The sequence below is a fragment of the Magallana gigas genome, chromosome 7 (assembly GCF_963853765.1).
Source record: "Magallana gigas chromosome 7, xbMagGiga1.1, whole genome shotgun sequence".
Lineage (NCBI taxonomy): Eukaryota > Metazoa > Mollusca > Bivalvia > Ostreida > Ostreidae > Magallana > Magallana gigas.
The window spans coordinates 28,030,072-28,046,112 of record NC_088859.1 but is presented as its reverse complement, the minus strand read 5'-3'; the positions used below and the strand labels follow the sequence as shown (position 1 = coordinate 28,046,112).

At 30.5% G+C, this 16,041-nt stretch overlaps 2 protein-coding genes across 2 annotated transcripts; one reads left to right on the top strand and one right to left on the bottom strand.

The window, feature by feature from the left end:
• Positions 1-5,986: 5,986 nt before the first annotated feature.
• On the bottom strand, positions 5,987-8,212 carry LOC117684874 (microfibril-associated glycoprotein 4-like). The gene is made up of 6 exons (XM_066067420.1): positions 7,889-8,212; positions 7,504-7,585; positions 7,296-7,414; positions 6,941-7,037; positions 6,671-6,835; positions 5,987-6,334 (listed from the first exon to the last, which is right to left on the bottom strand). Exons 1-6 carry the CDS (start codon positions 8,189-8,191, stop codon positions 6,093-6,095), a joined length of 1,008 nt encoding a protein of 335 aa, XP_065923492.1. The 5' UTR covers positions 8,192-8,212; the 3' UTR covers positions 5,987-6,092.
• Positions 8,213-13,910: 5,698 nt separating this feature from the next.
• LOC105348090 (outer membrane lipoprotein Blc) lies at positions 13,911-15,792 on the top strand. Its single transcript, XM_020075254.3, has 4 exons — positions 13,911-14,098; positions 14,563-14,626; positions 15,068-15,229; positions 15,393-15,792. The coding sequence occupies exons 1-4, from the start codon at positions 13,943-13,945 to the stop codon at positions 15,632-15,634; spliced, it is 624 nt and encodes a 207-aa protein (XP_019930813.3). The 5' UTR covers positions 13,911-13,942; the 3' UTR covers positions 15,635-15,792.
• Positions 15,793-16,041: the final 249 nt, after the last annotated feature.

Here is a 16,041-nt window from a genome sequence, read left to right as displayed (position 1 = left end):
AGTCTAGTTATTATTATTATTTTTTTCCCCTTTTTGTCTTGTGAATTTCTCAGAGATGTCTCAATGGATTTTCATATAATTTTCAGGGATGACTGGAAATAAAAACACCTAGAGGTTTTCGATTAAAGTTTTTCAAAATTCACTTCCGTTCGTCCGTTTCCTGTCCCGCGACGAAAAGCTTGTCACCTCGAGATCACAAAAACGATAAAGACTTTAACATTCAAACTTTGTAGGATAATAGACCTATAGCTGTAGATGTGTTTAAACTATTTTGTTTGGTTCGGCGTAACTTCCGGTCGTCACCAGAAGCACTTCAAAAATAATCATTTTTTTGCATTAAATTCTTTTTCCATAGAATAAATATATAAGTATAAATTTATACATAGGTTATCCATGCAATGTTATATCAACAAAAAAATTTTACTTCCGGTGAGATATCTCAATTATCTCAGGTTGCTTTTTTAAAACACATTTTGTACCCGTGAGATCTCAAAAACTATTAGTGATCAAAGCACGAAACTTTCATGGATGATAAACAATTGATTGAAGAGGTGTTAAACCGGTTTCATTTTGTCAGCCGTCACTTCCGGTTCACACAGGAAGAGTTAAAAAAATCAAGCTGTTTATCAGTTTAACTGTTTTTCTTCGACATTTTGAGTAAGTTAAATGAACAATAATGAACAAAAGGTAAGTAAACAACAAATATTTAATATAATTTACATTGAGCACTTCCGTTTGTCCGTTTCCTGTCCCGAGATAAAAAAAACCTTATTTCGACGAAATCTCAAAAACGTTTACGACTTGAACAATCAAACTTTGTGAGATGATAGACCTTTGTATGTAAATGTGTTGAAACTATTTTGTTTAAACCGGCGTAACTTCCGGTCGTCACAGGAAGTACGCCCAAATTTGATTTTATAAAAATGTTTTCTTATGTAGCATGGAAGTATCAATTTAGCAATAGAAATACAAAATGTCATTTACTCATGGTAAAAATAAAATACAAAAAAAATCTACTTCCGGTGAGACATCTCAAATATCTCTGGTAATTTCTTTTTTAAATTGTCCCGAGACCAAAACCTTTTCTCCAAGAAATATTATAATAAACAAAAACCTAAACATCCGAACTTTAAGGGAAGACAAAACAATGCATGAAGTTATGTTTACTATGATCTGTATGTATAATACGGCTTAATTTCCGGTCGTCACAGAAAGAACTCAAAAATTGACATTTTGTCTTTTTGTTTTGTTTAACTTAGAAATAATTTCTTGGGAATTCCTTTTTAGTATATATTAAATTCCTTTTCTTTTCACAAGAGAAATGGATTTTAATGTGCATATTTTTGCATGAGGAACGGAAGACCTTTTTGTTGCTATAGCAACAAGAGTCTAGTTGAAAATATATTTTCATTGCAGACCTTTTAGAGTAAAACAAAACCCACAAATATAAAAATAAGCTCATAAGTCAACAGGTTTAACCTACATCAAGAAAGAACAATAAATAAATACAAAATGGATACTCTGTTTTGAAATATAATGTAATTTATATATTCCTATGCACGACAAGCAAAGTAAGAATTTCACAGTATAACACAGTTACGTGTTAACTGGCAGGACTAAGAGACAATCCATGTTATTTACTTAAGAGGCCGCATTTAATATAGCTACGATTGTATATGTTCTTGTGTATCATTAAAATTTTAAAATAAGACTTGCAATATCTCTCATAATAGCAATTTTACGTCGTCTTATTTTAGTTAAACTAATTTAATCATACATTCAGAAATAACATTGACGCAAAGAAATCTTTATATCACTTTCGACATCCAAAATTGAAGAATTATTCGCAATGTTCAACTTAACATCTAAATCAAGTTTTCATACACAGAGGATTTTAATTTTCATGATTCAATATGTAGTAAAATGGAGTCAAATCAATTCTAAAGAGAAACTTTCTAAATTTCAGAACTTGTGTCAGATTCTTTTGACTTTGTGTCAATCTATGTCAATTCAGCAATCGATTATTGGCCACACACACCTGTAAGGCATATTTCTTGGTAGGTTGTTCTAGATTATTGATTTTTAAATAATATCTAAAATTAATTTTTTTTGGTAAAAGAAATAATATTGTATATGTAGGTCAACTCCTTCAATGTGGACGAGTCTGATGTTGGGATCAGTGTTAAACCCTATTCCATACAATCCATATAAGCAAAAAAGTATCCAGGCATTAATTGCTCGACAAGATATGTGTAGAATTATCATTAAAATAATTATTGAAGCGAAGTTCAATAACTTAACTTTCACTGTAATAAAGTAAAATCACAATTTTCAAAACGACAATTAGAGTGATTATTATTAAACTAATTATTTATTTCTTAATTGATATCTTTGGATTTTTTCACATTACTTTTTTTCCATTAAATCTTAATCTTTTGATATAAAAAAAACAACAAAACAATGTATTAGTCTATTAGAATTCAGCTTATTTCGAACAGTTAATTATGCAACTCCCTATCGTCATTTTATTCAAATTCAGAATTGTATACTTTGATACCTTATCAAGGATTATTGAAATTATCAAATAACGTTTACATTTTTACATGCATGAAAGACAACATTGTTTTTCGGTGAATGTCTTTAATCCCTGATTCCAGAATGGCAAACTTTGTAATTGTGCGTTCTGTGGAGGGCGTCTTTTTTTAGTTATTTATCTTTATTCAAGAAAAATCATGTAGATATTAATAAAATCGTTGTTCATAACATATGATCCAATAGTCCAGCTGTTGCATCTTATACATGAATTTTAATTTCATTCTGAGTTTTTCTGAGCTTAGCATTTAACTTTTTAAAAAATCTATTTACGTGACACAAGGAAGACAACTCGTTTAATAAATAAAAATTTTCTAACATACATATATCTCAATCATTTATCGTTATTTCCAATATTCATAAACTGATGTACTATTTCTCTTAGTAAATGTAATCATTGTTAACTTTGGTTGGTTTCTCCAATACAGTTCAGACATTAACAGCTACATTCGCAAGCCCAGAATGCCCATTCGTAGTTCAAAATTCCAAATCTATCTTAAAAATCTTAATCAACGAATCATTCATGGGTATCACGGTATGAAAATTTGAATTCTATTGTTATAAATGAAGATCATCTACAGATAGTCTTACTAAACATAATTGTTATAATTTGGTTAAAAGAGGTTATATCAGTGAAGGGAAATTATTTTTGAAAATCTATTATAATATAAATATAAATTATTAGCCTAGCTAGCCATGAACTATTATTATTATCATTTGTCATTATTTGTGTTAGCTGAACACCGCTCGTAAATAGGCACTGTCCGCCATATTTCTCTTTCAGCACCGCTCTTCCTACACCCCTATATAAGCCATAGACCTCTTAAAAGTTCAAAGTATATCGCTGTAGAGGTCTCACCTGTGTGGACGTACATCTTGCCTCGCCATGTTACTCGGTCGCGATGAAATTGTCAAGTTTTACGCACTTTTTTCAAACCAGGAGAGTACAAACATCAAATGAACTGGTCATTGCATTATTTACAGACATAATATGCACATATAACAATTAAATGCATAAAAATCCAAAGACAACGAAAGGAACACTACACGTCGGCCACGAGTTTCAGATGTGCAATCGGGTGTAACGAAATCGAAGGGTTTATATACCAGATACATGTGTGACGGTGCCTATATACGAGCGGTGTTCAGCTTTAAGGTGGAATAACACAACATCACAAAATGGCTGACCTCTTATCGAAACGACATTTCGTTTTTATAAAAGAATTTTATCGACATCAACTCGTAACTTACTTCATAGCCGCGTTGATAAAGTGTCGTGTTTGTGATCCGTACATTCCGAGTTCGAATCCCGCAGGGGCTTTTGTTGTTATTTACTAAATTGAATTTTTTAGATATTCATTTTTATCCCAAAACTGCAATTTTTTCGCTTATTTGACATATGTACAGTTTATTCATCATTATATCTTTCATAATCAAATCATTTTCTGTTAATTTGAAATACTTTTTATCATGTGTTATTCCACCTTAAGACATCCAAAAGAAACACCTTATATGTCTAGCTTGGTGTTCTTGTAAATATTGAACAATATGAACTTTATACTATGAAAGTAATCATTATTTTGTTTGAATGCCGATTTGTTGACACTCATCTAATACGTTCATGTTTTAAATAAAAATTCAAAATTTTATTGCATGTATTTTACCATGTTTAATGTTCTAGTAAGTTATAATTACGCTATTTTAATCTGCATTGAATGGGGAATGCATCGACGTTGGTGGCAAAGGCAGTATTCACATAGAGTTAATTTCAATTATGTCACTTTTAAGCATATAATTATCAAACATCTGTATTTTTTTCTATGCGTTCAGTCCATTATTTCGCCTTTTAGCACCAATCCGCCCCAATGCAAATTTTTACTGAAATTGACCCCCCCTCCCCAAGAAAAAAATCTTCAAACTGTTATAAGCGCTAGATCTCATTTTGCTTCATTATATATAGTACTTTGTGTATCTGTGTACATATCTGCGAGTCCAGCCGTCCTATTCAGTCTCCCTTCTCATCACAAAAAACCCCATAAACAAAATGTCTTTGTGGGCATATAGGCTTTTATTTGTTACATATTCTTCATACATAATGATGACAAACTACGTCAGTATCTTCACATATTAATGCCGATCTAGTATGTACAGTTGGCCTACGAGATTATAAGAGATAAAGAGCGGTAATCCAAAAAAACAACAACAACAAAGATCAATAGAATTAAACTTTGTTACTAAAACTTGATGTAAACAAACAAAGTCCAAATGATAAAAGCTACAGTGTATGTGGAAACAAACTTTCATTTTACACACATGAATATTCAAATTATTGGCGATTCATGGGAATCATAAGAACGATAATTCACTAGATGCATATTATTCAACAATATTCCAAATGCTACACGTAAACATCTTTGTTTATCCCATAAAATGTATTCTATAATTCATTGTGTACTGTTTTCGACAACGATGATTAAATTGCGAATTCATTTCAATTTTAACATTAATTTTATCTTTTAATATTACACAACATGAATCATATGAGGTTGTCCGTCTATAGCTCCAATTTCTTGTCGGCCCGATTGAGAATTCATATTAGAAAAGAAAATGTGCGTAATTATTCAAACACATTTAAGAAACTAATTGCCATCCGAAATTGCATATCGTTGGTTTAAAAATCAGTGATTATCAAATAAATCAACTCCCGTCAATTCTTTCTTTTTTCTCATTCATATAGGCGGCAAATGAATGGGGCGGGGAGGTAATATTATGCATGCTTTCTACTCTTTAGGAGACGATTGTTTAGATATTTTTATATTTTTAAACAGTTTGGTGTCGCTAGGATACATGATTTTATATAAGTATGATTTGATTGGTTAATTTGGATTTTGAATTTCGAATCTCATATTTCGAATAACGTATATCAAATATGGACTTTTGTAAATTAAACTTATAAAAAAAAAATATTTCAGAGAGGTTTTTGTTACAATTCATCAATAATCAAAGCGTTAATCACATCTTGCAAGTCTTTTAGTCTAAAAAATTGGAGTTTCGAATCTTTAAAAATTGTCATAAAAGTAAATTAACTAAAAGGCGCCTTTTTGTGAGATGAAATGCCATCAGTTACAATGTACGTTTTCATTTTTCAATGAACTTATCCAAAGTAACAATCATTGTCATTCAAATTTCAGCAATGAAGGGCGGTTATAATTAAGTCGTTCTTGTAGAATACACTTACAAAGCATACTACAGTGTAATACAACATTGTTTTAATTAAGTATAGATTATTAATTTTAGCTGCAAACCATTCATTTGAAGTCATCCCTAATTAAAGAGCCACAACATTCAAATCACTCACTTTGAGACAATAACTTTTCAATTTAAATTCAGATTGTCATTGAATTGCACACAAATTTTTCATAGCTCGTAGAACAGAATTTTACATAGTAAAATTAGTATTTTTTCGAAAGTTATCTGAGGAATGTTGTAACAGAAAAAATCTATTCTATTTTTCTTCTCACCATCATACGAGTTTCATTTAGAGAATGATAATAGCCACGCCAGTGGTTCCAAATTATGCCTGTGGCATTGTCGATTCCATATTGCCCATTCAGGTTACTAAAATGACAGGTTTTGTGCCACCAGGCCCCCTTGTTGGCAACAGCACAATTAAACGATTGTCCATCGTTGTCTCTGTCGTAAGTAGTGAACATCATTCCGCTATGATAGTCAAGACTGTCACCTGTTGAATCAAAGAACCATTCTATAGTTAATTAGTACCAGGACGTGCGTTTGTAGTAGTTTCAATCACCGATTTGAGCGGTTTAAACTGACAACCATTTTGTTATGCAAACATGCTAAAGAAGTTTTAATCGCTGGTTCAAATTAATGATATTCTTATGTGCATTATGCATTGTGTCACACAGTTAAACCACAAAATCGTAAAGCATTAGCGATACAAAAATGTAAAAAAAAAAAATGTATGTACGCTCGTTTACCATATCAAGTTTTCAAAATAATTAATAACACTTTAATCTAATTTAAATGTACATGTATCTTGAATATTTTGTGTACATACTTGCATTTCCATGGAAGCCTGATACGTTTAACATGTAGGATATGGACGGTCCACCGATTGTAAAGTTCGTGTAACCGGCATACGCCCTTTCTCCAGCTTGATCCTCCAAGTCAATTCGAAGCTCGTAATCCCCCGATTTCACAAGTTCGTGAAGGTAGTAATTTCCTGAAATATTTTAAGACAATTAATACGTTGCAAAGGTTGTAAACACAACAATCATAATGATCTCTGAATATTGTTGTTTTACTTTTTTTTAAAATAGTTAGCTACCCATGTAGAAATTGTTGGCAAGAACTCCGAACCCGTTCTCGTATTCTTCCCAGCCTCTGTAGAAATCTGTAGTCCCATCCACACGACGCTGGAACACCTTATTTCAAAGTTATCTTTATTATTCAAAATAGTCTTTAGGTAATTACTTTCAGGTATTTTGATTCAAAATTGTTTTATTGTGATTAAAATTTGATTCTGCGTCAGATTTAAATTTTTATTATTACTTATACTTCCCTGCATTTCGATGATATATTTATGCTATGAATCTTGCAAGTTGTAAAAAAAAATATAATGTTTCAACTCAGTTTTACGTTTCAGATTAATTATTGCGTCATATATTCCCGGTTATACTTACTATCCAACCACCGTTATCGATCTCCATCTCGCACCACATCTCCTTTACTTCTTTGTTTGGAAACTTTCTATAAAAGTTGTGTGAAGTCTTATTCTTGCCACTCATATTTCTACTGCAATCTAAACAAATCAAATTAGAAACACTATTTTAAACTTTAATTTTGAAGACATTATAATAAAGTATAGTGATTTTATAACAATGCATTTACCAGTATTATAGTTGCAGCGTTCAAAACCCTCATTTTTAGGGCATCGGCAGGGAGAGGTGTATCCGCTTGTACATGCTTGTTTCTTCAAAATAATTGAGCGTCGCTCATTTCATATGAAACAAATAAAGTTGAATGGATTATATAATAGGTTTTCCGTATACAGTTACTACATTCTTTTCTTCTTCCAGAGTCTTTTCGTTAGTTAAATATGTGCAGATATATCAACAACAATAAAAGAATTTTAAAATAACTCGTTGAATGATTTTTGATTTTAAGCACCCCCCCCCCCCCAATAAAATAATAAAGATGCATATGTACACGTGTTATGTACACTTCTATAGAAATATCATGAAATGCAATATGGATGAAGTAACATTGCACGTACCAATTCATAGCGTCTGCATGCTCCACTTTCAACATCAGAGGTGCTAGCAAAGTCGTAGTGATGAAAGTAGCAGGAACTAGAACTACCATTTTCGCAAAAATCGAAAATGTAGCAGTTTTCATTCAGTAAACACTCCGATGAACATTCGAACAAAGATTTTTGATGAAATTCGTTGATTACAGATGAAAGTTGAGGACTGGTGATAAAACCGACGAAATCAAAATAGCCTTGGTAGTGTTTTTCTCCAAAAACCTTTACAAGAAATGACAAAAATGAAATGAAATTTCTGAATACTGCTTTCATGATGAAGAACTGGAAATCCTTTGTAAGATATGCGCTTCAGCATTTGAAATTTCAGAACATTCTCTTATATATATCCATTTTATTATCTAATCAATATTCAAAATTTCATTGTAGAAAATTGACAATATAAAATAAGGTACATAAAAGGAAGAAAATAATTTCGATTAAATTGCCAATTAGAATGTTTTTACGGGATGAAATTAAACACCTAACCATTTCTCCGAAATATGATGACTTTAAACTTCTTAAGAAATATCTAAAAAAAATATTTACGTAGATTTCAAATTAAGGAAAAGTTCTCATTAAATTTTAATAAATGCAAAGAACGTCTTTTCATTTTATTGATGGTACTGTGTTAAGTGGTTGCATTTTAATTTTAAAAACATAGACATCTACTATTACACAACTGCTATCTAAATTTGCTAAGCGTCAACAATGGCCCTAATTTGAAAAACTGAGCTTTTGTCAGCATCCTACTTTTCCTCTATAATGTTTACCCTGTATTTAACAAAGGTGCATATTTATTCAAACTTTAATAGATTGGTGGTCACATGGTATATGGTTTGAACTGTTGTGGACGATATTACAATACTTATCCGTCCGCACACTTATCAAGATTAGAGTGAATAATTTCAATATCAATATATATTTACTGGTGAATATACCGGTATATATATATATATATATATATATATATATATATATATATATATATATATATATATATATATATATATATGTTACATTGACTATTTTTTTTTAGCATTTTCAACATTAATTAATTTTATTAAAAGCAGTTTGTGTTTTAAACGTATCAATTTTCCTAAACGTACCTGAATAATTTATTGAAACATAGGTTTCTTATATTCTTCGGTATAGTAATTTTGTTTTAACTTACGTTTGTACATGATCAATTTATATCATCAGATGTGATTGTGAATTAGATTGTCAATTTCTCCTATACTGTTTTTATTATCTGTATTATGTTGACATTTTATGTATTTTAAAGATTTTTCAAATCGCGTGCCAGCCAGCGATATAAATTTATAGACGAGTAAATACAACCAAAAAATAAGTAAAATGATATGAAAAAACACATAGAAACTTTACTTTTGCAATTACATTGCAACAGAAGGTTTTTAAGAGAAAATAAGAAAATGAAAAAATTAGTCCAAATTTCCTCTGTTTCAATTTTAATCTACCTTTGTCGGAACATATCTTCCTCAAATAAACAAATCATGGATATCAATATCGTTATTTGTTAATAACGTTGTTATTTTGTGTTTTTTAAAACAACTTTGGACTTCAGATATTGAACTTTGTAAAAATATTTTTTTTAAATCTCAAACCCTGAGTAAACGTAATCCTTAAAAAAAAGAGACACATTTTCGTTAAAGTATGTCTCAAACGAAAACAGTATTGTGAGAATTATGTCATATAACGTTAACAATCATAGACGTTAAGTGGTCAACAAAATACTTATCAGATCTAAGTTGATTTCTTTGGTTTTAAACTTTAATAGATAAATAAAGAAATCAAAGTGTTTCGCTTTAAAATTGGAGTTAATTTTTTATACCTTCATACATACTTTTCTGTTCAAGAAGATTGATACTTATGTATTTAAATATTGATACGACCGTCAAGTCTTCTTAACTATAACTATAACTATACCTTTATAATTAAATAAGTGTCAACAATTTTACTTTGCGTATTGCAAGAATAAAGAAAATGTGTTTTATATGTATACATGTATCAATCACTTACCGGTATACTTCTTCTTCTTCTACTTGTTTAACAATTATCCTTATGTTGTAAGATTAATAGAACCATTCATTATCACGAATGTGTGATAGTGAAATTCCACCGAGTAAACAAGATTTACAGTCTAAGACCAGGCTTTACAGAGTCTTAGACCGTGAATCTTGGCCCCAATGTTGAATTTCACTATCCCACACGACTATATAATGAATGATTATTTTTCTCGCATTGTTTTACTTTTAAAAAGGATGTCTGACAACTTTCTGTTTTGACGTTCAAAAGATTATTTTGGTTTAATAATATCCCTTCGCGTGCTTCAAATAGTGCAAGTCAAAATGAGAGCAGACGTCAATTTTTTTTCTCAATAAAAATACGATAAATTTTAATTAATTTAGCAAAACAGTTACTTAATTGATAATCTAAATCCAACATTTTGCATTTCTATACAGCAGACAATGCTTGTCTTTGTTTTAAAGCGGCGTAGTAAATATACAGTGTAAGACAGAAAAATCTCACACTGCTGTCTCACACTGGACAAACCGATCTCACACCGTTGATAATGCGAGAAAAAGTTCGGAAACAAAAATAAGGCATCACGTCAAACATTCTCATAAGGGTAGAACTTCCATATCTAAGTAATCCATGCATTCCTTCATATATCGATTATTACGTTCTTTAAGTCACTTAATATAAATATTTATCAAATTTCAGATAGAAATGTAAAAAACCACAGTGAAAGGTCTTTTATGGTTGCAAGCATTGTAAAAAAATATAAGGAACTCACGTCAGCGGATTCTGTACTTTTTTTTTCAAAGTTTCTTATTTAGTCATTTATGCCTACATTAACTATAAAAGAAAAAAAGGATCGCTTCGTAAAAATAAAAGACACTCGAGTTATCTATCATATTAAATGATGGTTGTTATGAATTAATAGTTATTTCGTCAAAACTTCATATATTAGATCTATTGTTTAAAAAAAAATATATCATGTTATATACTTTATACATTCATCATAAATTCAATGGACCTCGTCCAATTCTTGTTTAAAAAGTCATTTAACTTGTCACCTAAACATTGCAAATATACAAATAACTAATCTCTGTTTATTTTGACGCATGATAAAAAAAACTGAGGAAATAACCACCGTCTTCAAAATATGGTATGGGCCTAAAACGACCCCCTTAAATGAAAATCATCAATTTACTGTAATTCTTTGTTTTCTTTGTACAGATATATATGTGATGTTTTTACTTAATGTTCATTTTGATTCAAGTCCCCACAATTTAGAAATGCATTGTAAAGACAACCTTTTCCCGCCATTTTTGCATTTTAAGCATAAAACAGCTTGTTTTCAAGCAGTTTTTCTTTCAGAAAACATAGAGCGCATGCTTGAACAAACAAAATAGTTTAATCAGAGATGTATCTAGCCCAGACTAATAAGTGACAAAAAAAAATTCCTTGTTCAAGCATGCGCTCTATATTTCCCATTCGTAATAATTTGAGAACAATGTCAATTTTTGACCAATTTTGATTGAATTATTGAAATAGCGTCACTTCTGACGTCAAATACTACAAGTGAGTGCAAATAAATATGTAAAAAAGATTTTTTATATCAACTCTTCTAAAAAATAACATAACATTTTATTGTACCCGAAACACTTTAAAAATGGCGAATTATGGTGGCCAAATTTAACTCATATTATATATAGTTCTTTACCAGGTCAGTGTAACCCTGTCAATTAACTAAATTGGGGCACCGGATTGGATGTTAGAAAATGATTGACTTTCGTTTACTCGTCCTGTGAATACCATGCCTAACTCTCTCGACGATGGTGCAATTAACTTTTGTCTTCTGATGCATACCGTGACGATAATTTGCTATCTATTTGCAATATAATTAAAAGCAATATTAAAAGCTATGAATCAAAAATTTACTCGTAATTGGTCTATGTTCCACACCAAACTGACTCGCTGATCAAAAATAGTCTGCCAAAATAATATGGTGCCGAACATGCATCCATGAAAACGTCAATTATTAATAAAGATAATGCGAGAAAGAGTTATTCCTGTAAGGGGACAATGCCAGTGACACAGATATCAGAAATGTGTCTGTTAGTCCAAATTTACTTAATTATCAAAATAATGACAGTTTACATAATTATGTACACAGCAGCTTTAATAGACAGAGTTTCTCTACCTTACAAGATCAAGTACTGGTGTTTTGGTTTGAGATTGAAAATTAACTATATCTTAAAAGATAACCATCATAAACTATCTTTTAATATTTTGACTTTAATGTTTTGTAAAAAATATTAACTTCATTGACAGTTTGATTTAGAATATCTCGACGGTAATATTTTTGTACCTAAATTTAATAAAATGTATGTTTAGAATATTTCATATGAATTTAGAGTCATGTATATCATGATCATACGGTTGTTTTATCCCCATTTTAAAGACCGGTTGTCGTTAAACTACACAGGATTGGATTAAGAGGGATCCAGGGGTTCCGAACTCTCAGTATTCATCCTAAAAAATTCTAACTTATTGGTATTCTTTTGTTGTCATTTGAATCTTACTTAATCAAAAACAAAAAATACGGCATCACGTCAAACATTCTCATAAAGGTAGAACTTCAATATCTAAGTAATCCATGCATTCCTTTATATATCGATTATTTACGTACTTTAAGTCACTTAATATAAATATTTATCAAAGGACTATATATGATAAGGGTCTAAAATGGCCCCCTAGAATGAACATCATCATTTTGATATCATTCTTTGTTTTCTTAGTACAGATATGTATGTGTTGTGTTTACATAATATTCATTTTGGTTCAAGTGCTCACAATTTAGAAATATGACATTGTAAAGACAACCTTTTCCCGCCATTTTTGCATTTTTAGCGTAAAACAGCTTGTTTTCAAGCAGTTTTTCCTTCCGAAAACATAGAGCGCATTCTTGAACAAATAAAATATTTTAATCAGAGATGTATCTAGCCAAGACTAATAAGTGACAACAAATTTTTCCTTGTTCAAGCATGCGCTCTATATTTCCCATTCGTAAATAGATAAGAAAAATGTCAATTTTTGGCTGATTTCGATTGAATTATAGAAATGGCGTCACTTCTGACGTCATATACTGCCAGTGAGTGCAAAAAAATCAAATAAATAGATGAAAATTATATTTTAAATCAACTCTTCTAAAACATTAGTTAACATTTTATTGTACCTGAAGCACTTTAAAAATTGCGAATTATGGGGGCCAAATTTTACTCTTATCATATATAGTTCTTTCAAAAAGAAATGTAAAAATGACACAGTAAAATGTTTTATTAAGAGTCTTCCGGTCTTAGGTGGTTGCAAGCATTGTAAAAAATATAAGGAACTCACGTCAGTGGATTCAGTGCTTTCTCCTCGTAGTTTCTTATTTAGTCAGTTATGCCTACATTAACTATAAAAGAAAAAAGTTATATGGATTGCTTCGTAATGATAAGAGATAAAAGACCCTCGAGTTATCATCTATCATATTAAATGATGATTGTTATGAATAAATAATTATTTCGTCAAGACTTTATATATTAGATCTGTTGATTAAAAAAAATATATCATGATATATACATTATGAATACATCATAAATTCAATTGACCTCGTTCAATTCTTCTTGAAAAAAAGTCCTTTAAATTGTAACCTAAACATTGCAAATATACAAATAACTAATCTCTGTTTATTTTGACGTATAATTAAAATTACAAAACGTCCAGTGGTATATATATATTGGTCTTTTTATAATTAGATGCATTTATATACATCATGACTATATCGATGTCAATTACCCCCATTCCACATGGCCAACACGGAGTCCAAGATAAGAAATCCCTTCACGTGTTTGTCCATCTGCTGTTCCTGTAAAATTTATATAAGATTTATAAGCACTATATAAAGGAGAGTCCAACGATCACGAATTGTATCATTTCCCCAAAAAGTATTCAATGAAAAAGAAAATCGAAATGTTACGAAACGTAATTTTTGTATGCCTGTGTGTGGTGAATTTAAGTTCGGCTTTCATTCTTGATACATTTTTGGGAAGTGCAGTTCAACCCGTATCAGCACTTGATGTTCAAAAATATCTAGGAAGATGGTTTCAGGTTGGTTACCTTATATAACTCGACCTTTAGAAAATAATTTTTAATAGGTTTTAATCATCAAGGTTTATTTTTTTCAATAACAGAACGCTTAGTTTTCTGTTAATGTCTTTTTGATAGTAGCTATTGCGTTCTATTCATTCTGGTATATTTTTAGATATTAAAATGATAACATCTAGTTGATATTTAAGTAGTTTACTGTTGAATATTTTTGATTAAGTATTTTAAGAGAAAGACATAGTTCATGAAAATACAATGTGTATTTAAATACAGCAATATTTGAATAAAACACCTGGAATTTTGAATTTTTAAAAACTGAACAATAACTTGAATTGAACTCTATGAAATGGATAATGGAATATTTTTGTTTTACGCGAGAAATGTAATAATACTAGGTAATTTGTTATTTTTTATTTATATTACGTCAAATTCATTCTGTTTATGTTTTTTAATGCAATTTGTTTTAGATGTATGGCAGTCAATCAATTTATGCCACATTTGAAAGAGGTGCTTATTGCGTCACTGCCGATTGTAAGTTTTCAAATCATTTTTTTAACTTCCGTCATAAATTATGGTTATAATCATTATGATTCATGTCATAATCAAAGTATCTGATATTCATAATGACAGTTAAATATCATAATAGTGACGCTAACAATTTTTGATAAATTCAAGTCAGACGAGTACATTTAGATTTCATTTTAAAATAGTTGCGATTTGTCTCTACTTAACACCATTATTTTAGTTTCAACAAATTTCAAAGGAAGACATTTAAGGAGTTTTCACAATCTAAAAAATGTGTTTCAAATTTATTTATATGAAAAGGGCAGGGTGCAATATCGTTACCGGGGAAGGGGGCAAAACACGGGAGATTGTTTTGTGTTGTTTAGAATTTTCTGAAACAGGGTTTAGATGATGGACATATGAAGTTAGTTCAATATTATCATAAAAACTCTCAAATGTTTCTTACAGACACATTAGCAAATGACGGAACCAATCACATCACTGTACTAAACTCTGAACGACTGAATTCTGGTACTGGTCCAATTAAGGTCATACATGGATACGCCACTCCAAGTGACACCCCCGGAAAACTTACCGTTCACTTGGAGTCAGTTATATTTGATGCCCCATGTATGTATTTGCTTAAATTTGACTTTAAGACAAAACTATTGCATAATCTTAACGACCTTGATCTTTTTTTTTTCATTAATTGCACTTGCTGTAATGCTTCATGAAGAAAATAAAATAAAAATTATTTTTCCTGATAGCTAATAATTATGTTCTTTAATTACAGACTGGGTGATCAAGCTTGGACCTGCCACTTATGGAAGTGAAAACAAGTACCAGTATGCTATAGTAAGCGACAATGTCAAGGCCACCCTCTTCGTGTTAGCACGTGACCCGGAAGTGTTTAAGAGAGACTACGAAGCAGAGGTTCTGCAGTTTTTAAAGGAGAAAGGTTTCACAACTCTTGTGAACAGGCCAGTGAAGACATATCATGAGAGTGATTGTATTTATAATGATCAACACCAATGAACTTAACCTTTTTATTATGAGAAGTGTTGAACTTAAACATTCAAAACATATCTGTTATGTTTCGTTGCTGTATTTTGTATACAGAATTCTCACCAAATGAACAAGCAAATTAAATGTGCATATTTATGCTTGAATAAAATGTAATAAAAAGTATGAATAGAAGCATGTTTTATATCGTTCAGTGTCTCAATGTTTCTTTAAACTGCTATTGTGTTTCGTCTTAAAAATGTAAATTGATAGCAGTCGGGGGAATGTTTCCCCTTAATGAAAACCTGCTTTGGGTATAAATTTCTTCCAAGTTGTGGGTTGGATTTAAAATAGCAATTTACTTGCACCCAAAGAATATTACTCTTGATTATTTGATATCCCCAAATACACCCTAAACCACGTAATTTTTTTTCGAAATG

Bases quoted from the DNA above. Each gene is read 5' to 3' on its own strand.
- LOC117684874 (XM_066067420.1), bottom strand. From the start codon at position 8,191: ATGAAAGCAGTATTCAGAAATTTCATTTCATTTTTGTCATTTCTTGTA. The intron at 7,038-7,295 runs GTAAGTATAACC...CTTTGAAATAAG, and splicing joins TCGATAACGGTGGTTGGATA to GTGTTCCAGCGTCGTGTGGA. The intron at 6,335-6,670 runs GTATGTACACAA...TTGATTCAACAG, and splicing joins AGGCTTCCATGGAAATGCAA to GTGACAGTCTTGACTATCAT.
- LOC105348090 (XM_020075254.3), top strand. From the start codon at position 13,943: ATGAAAAAGAAAATCGAAATGTTACGAAACGTAATTTTTGTATGCCTG. The intron at 14,099-14,562 runs GTTGGTTACCTT...AATTTGTTTTAG, and splicing joins ATCTAGGAAGATGGTTTCAG to ATGTATGGCAGTCAATCAAT. The intron at 15,230-15,392 runs GTATGTATTTGC...CTTTAATTACAG, and splicing joins AGTTATATTTGATGCCCCAT to ACTGGGTGATCAAGCTTGGA.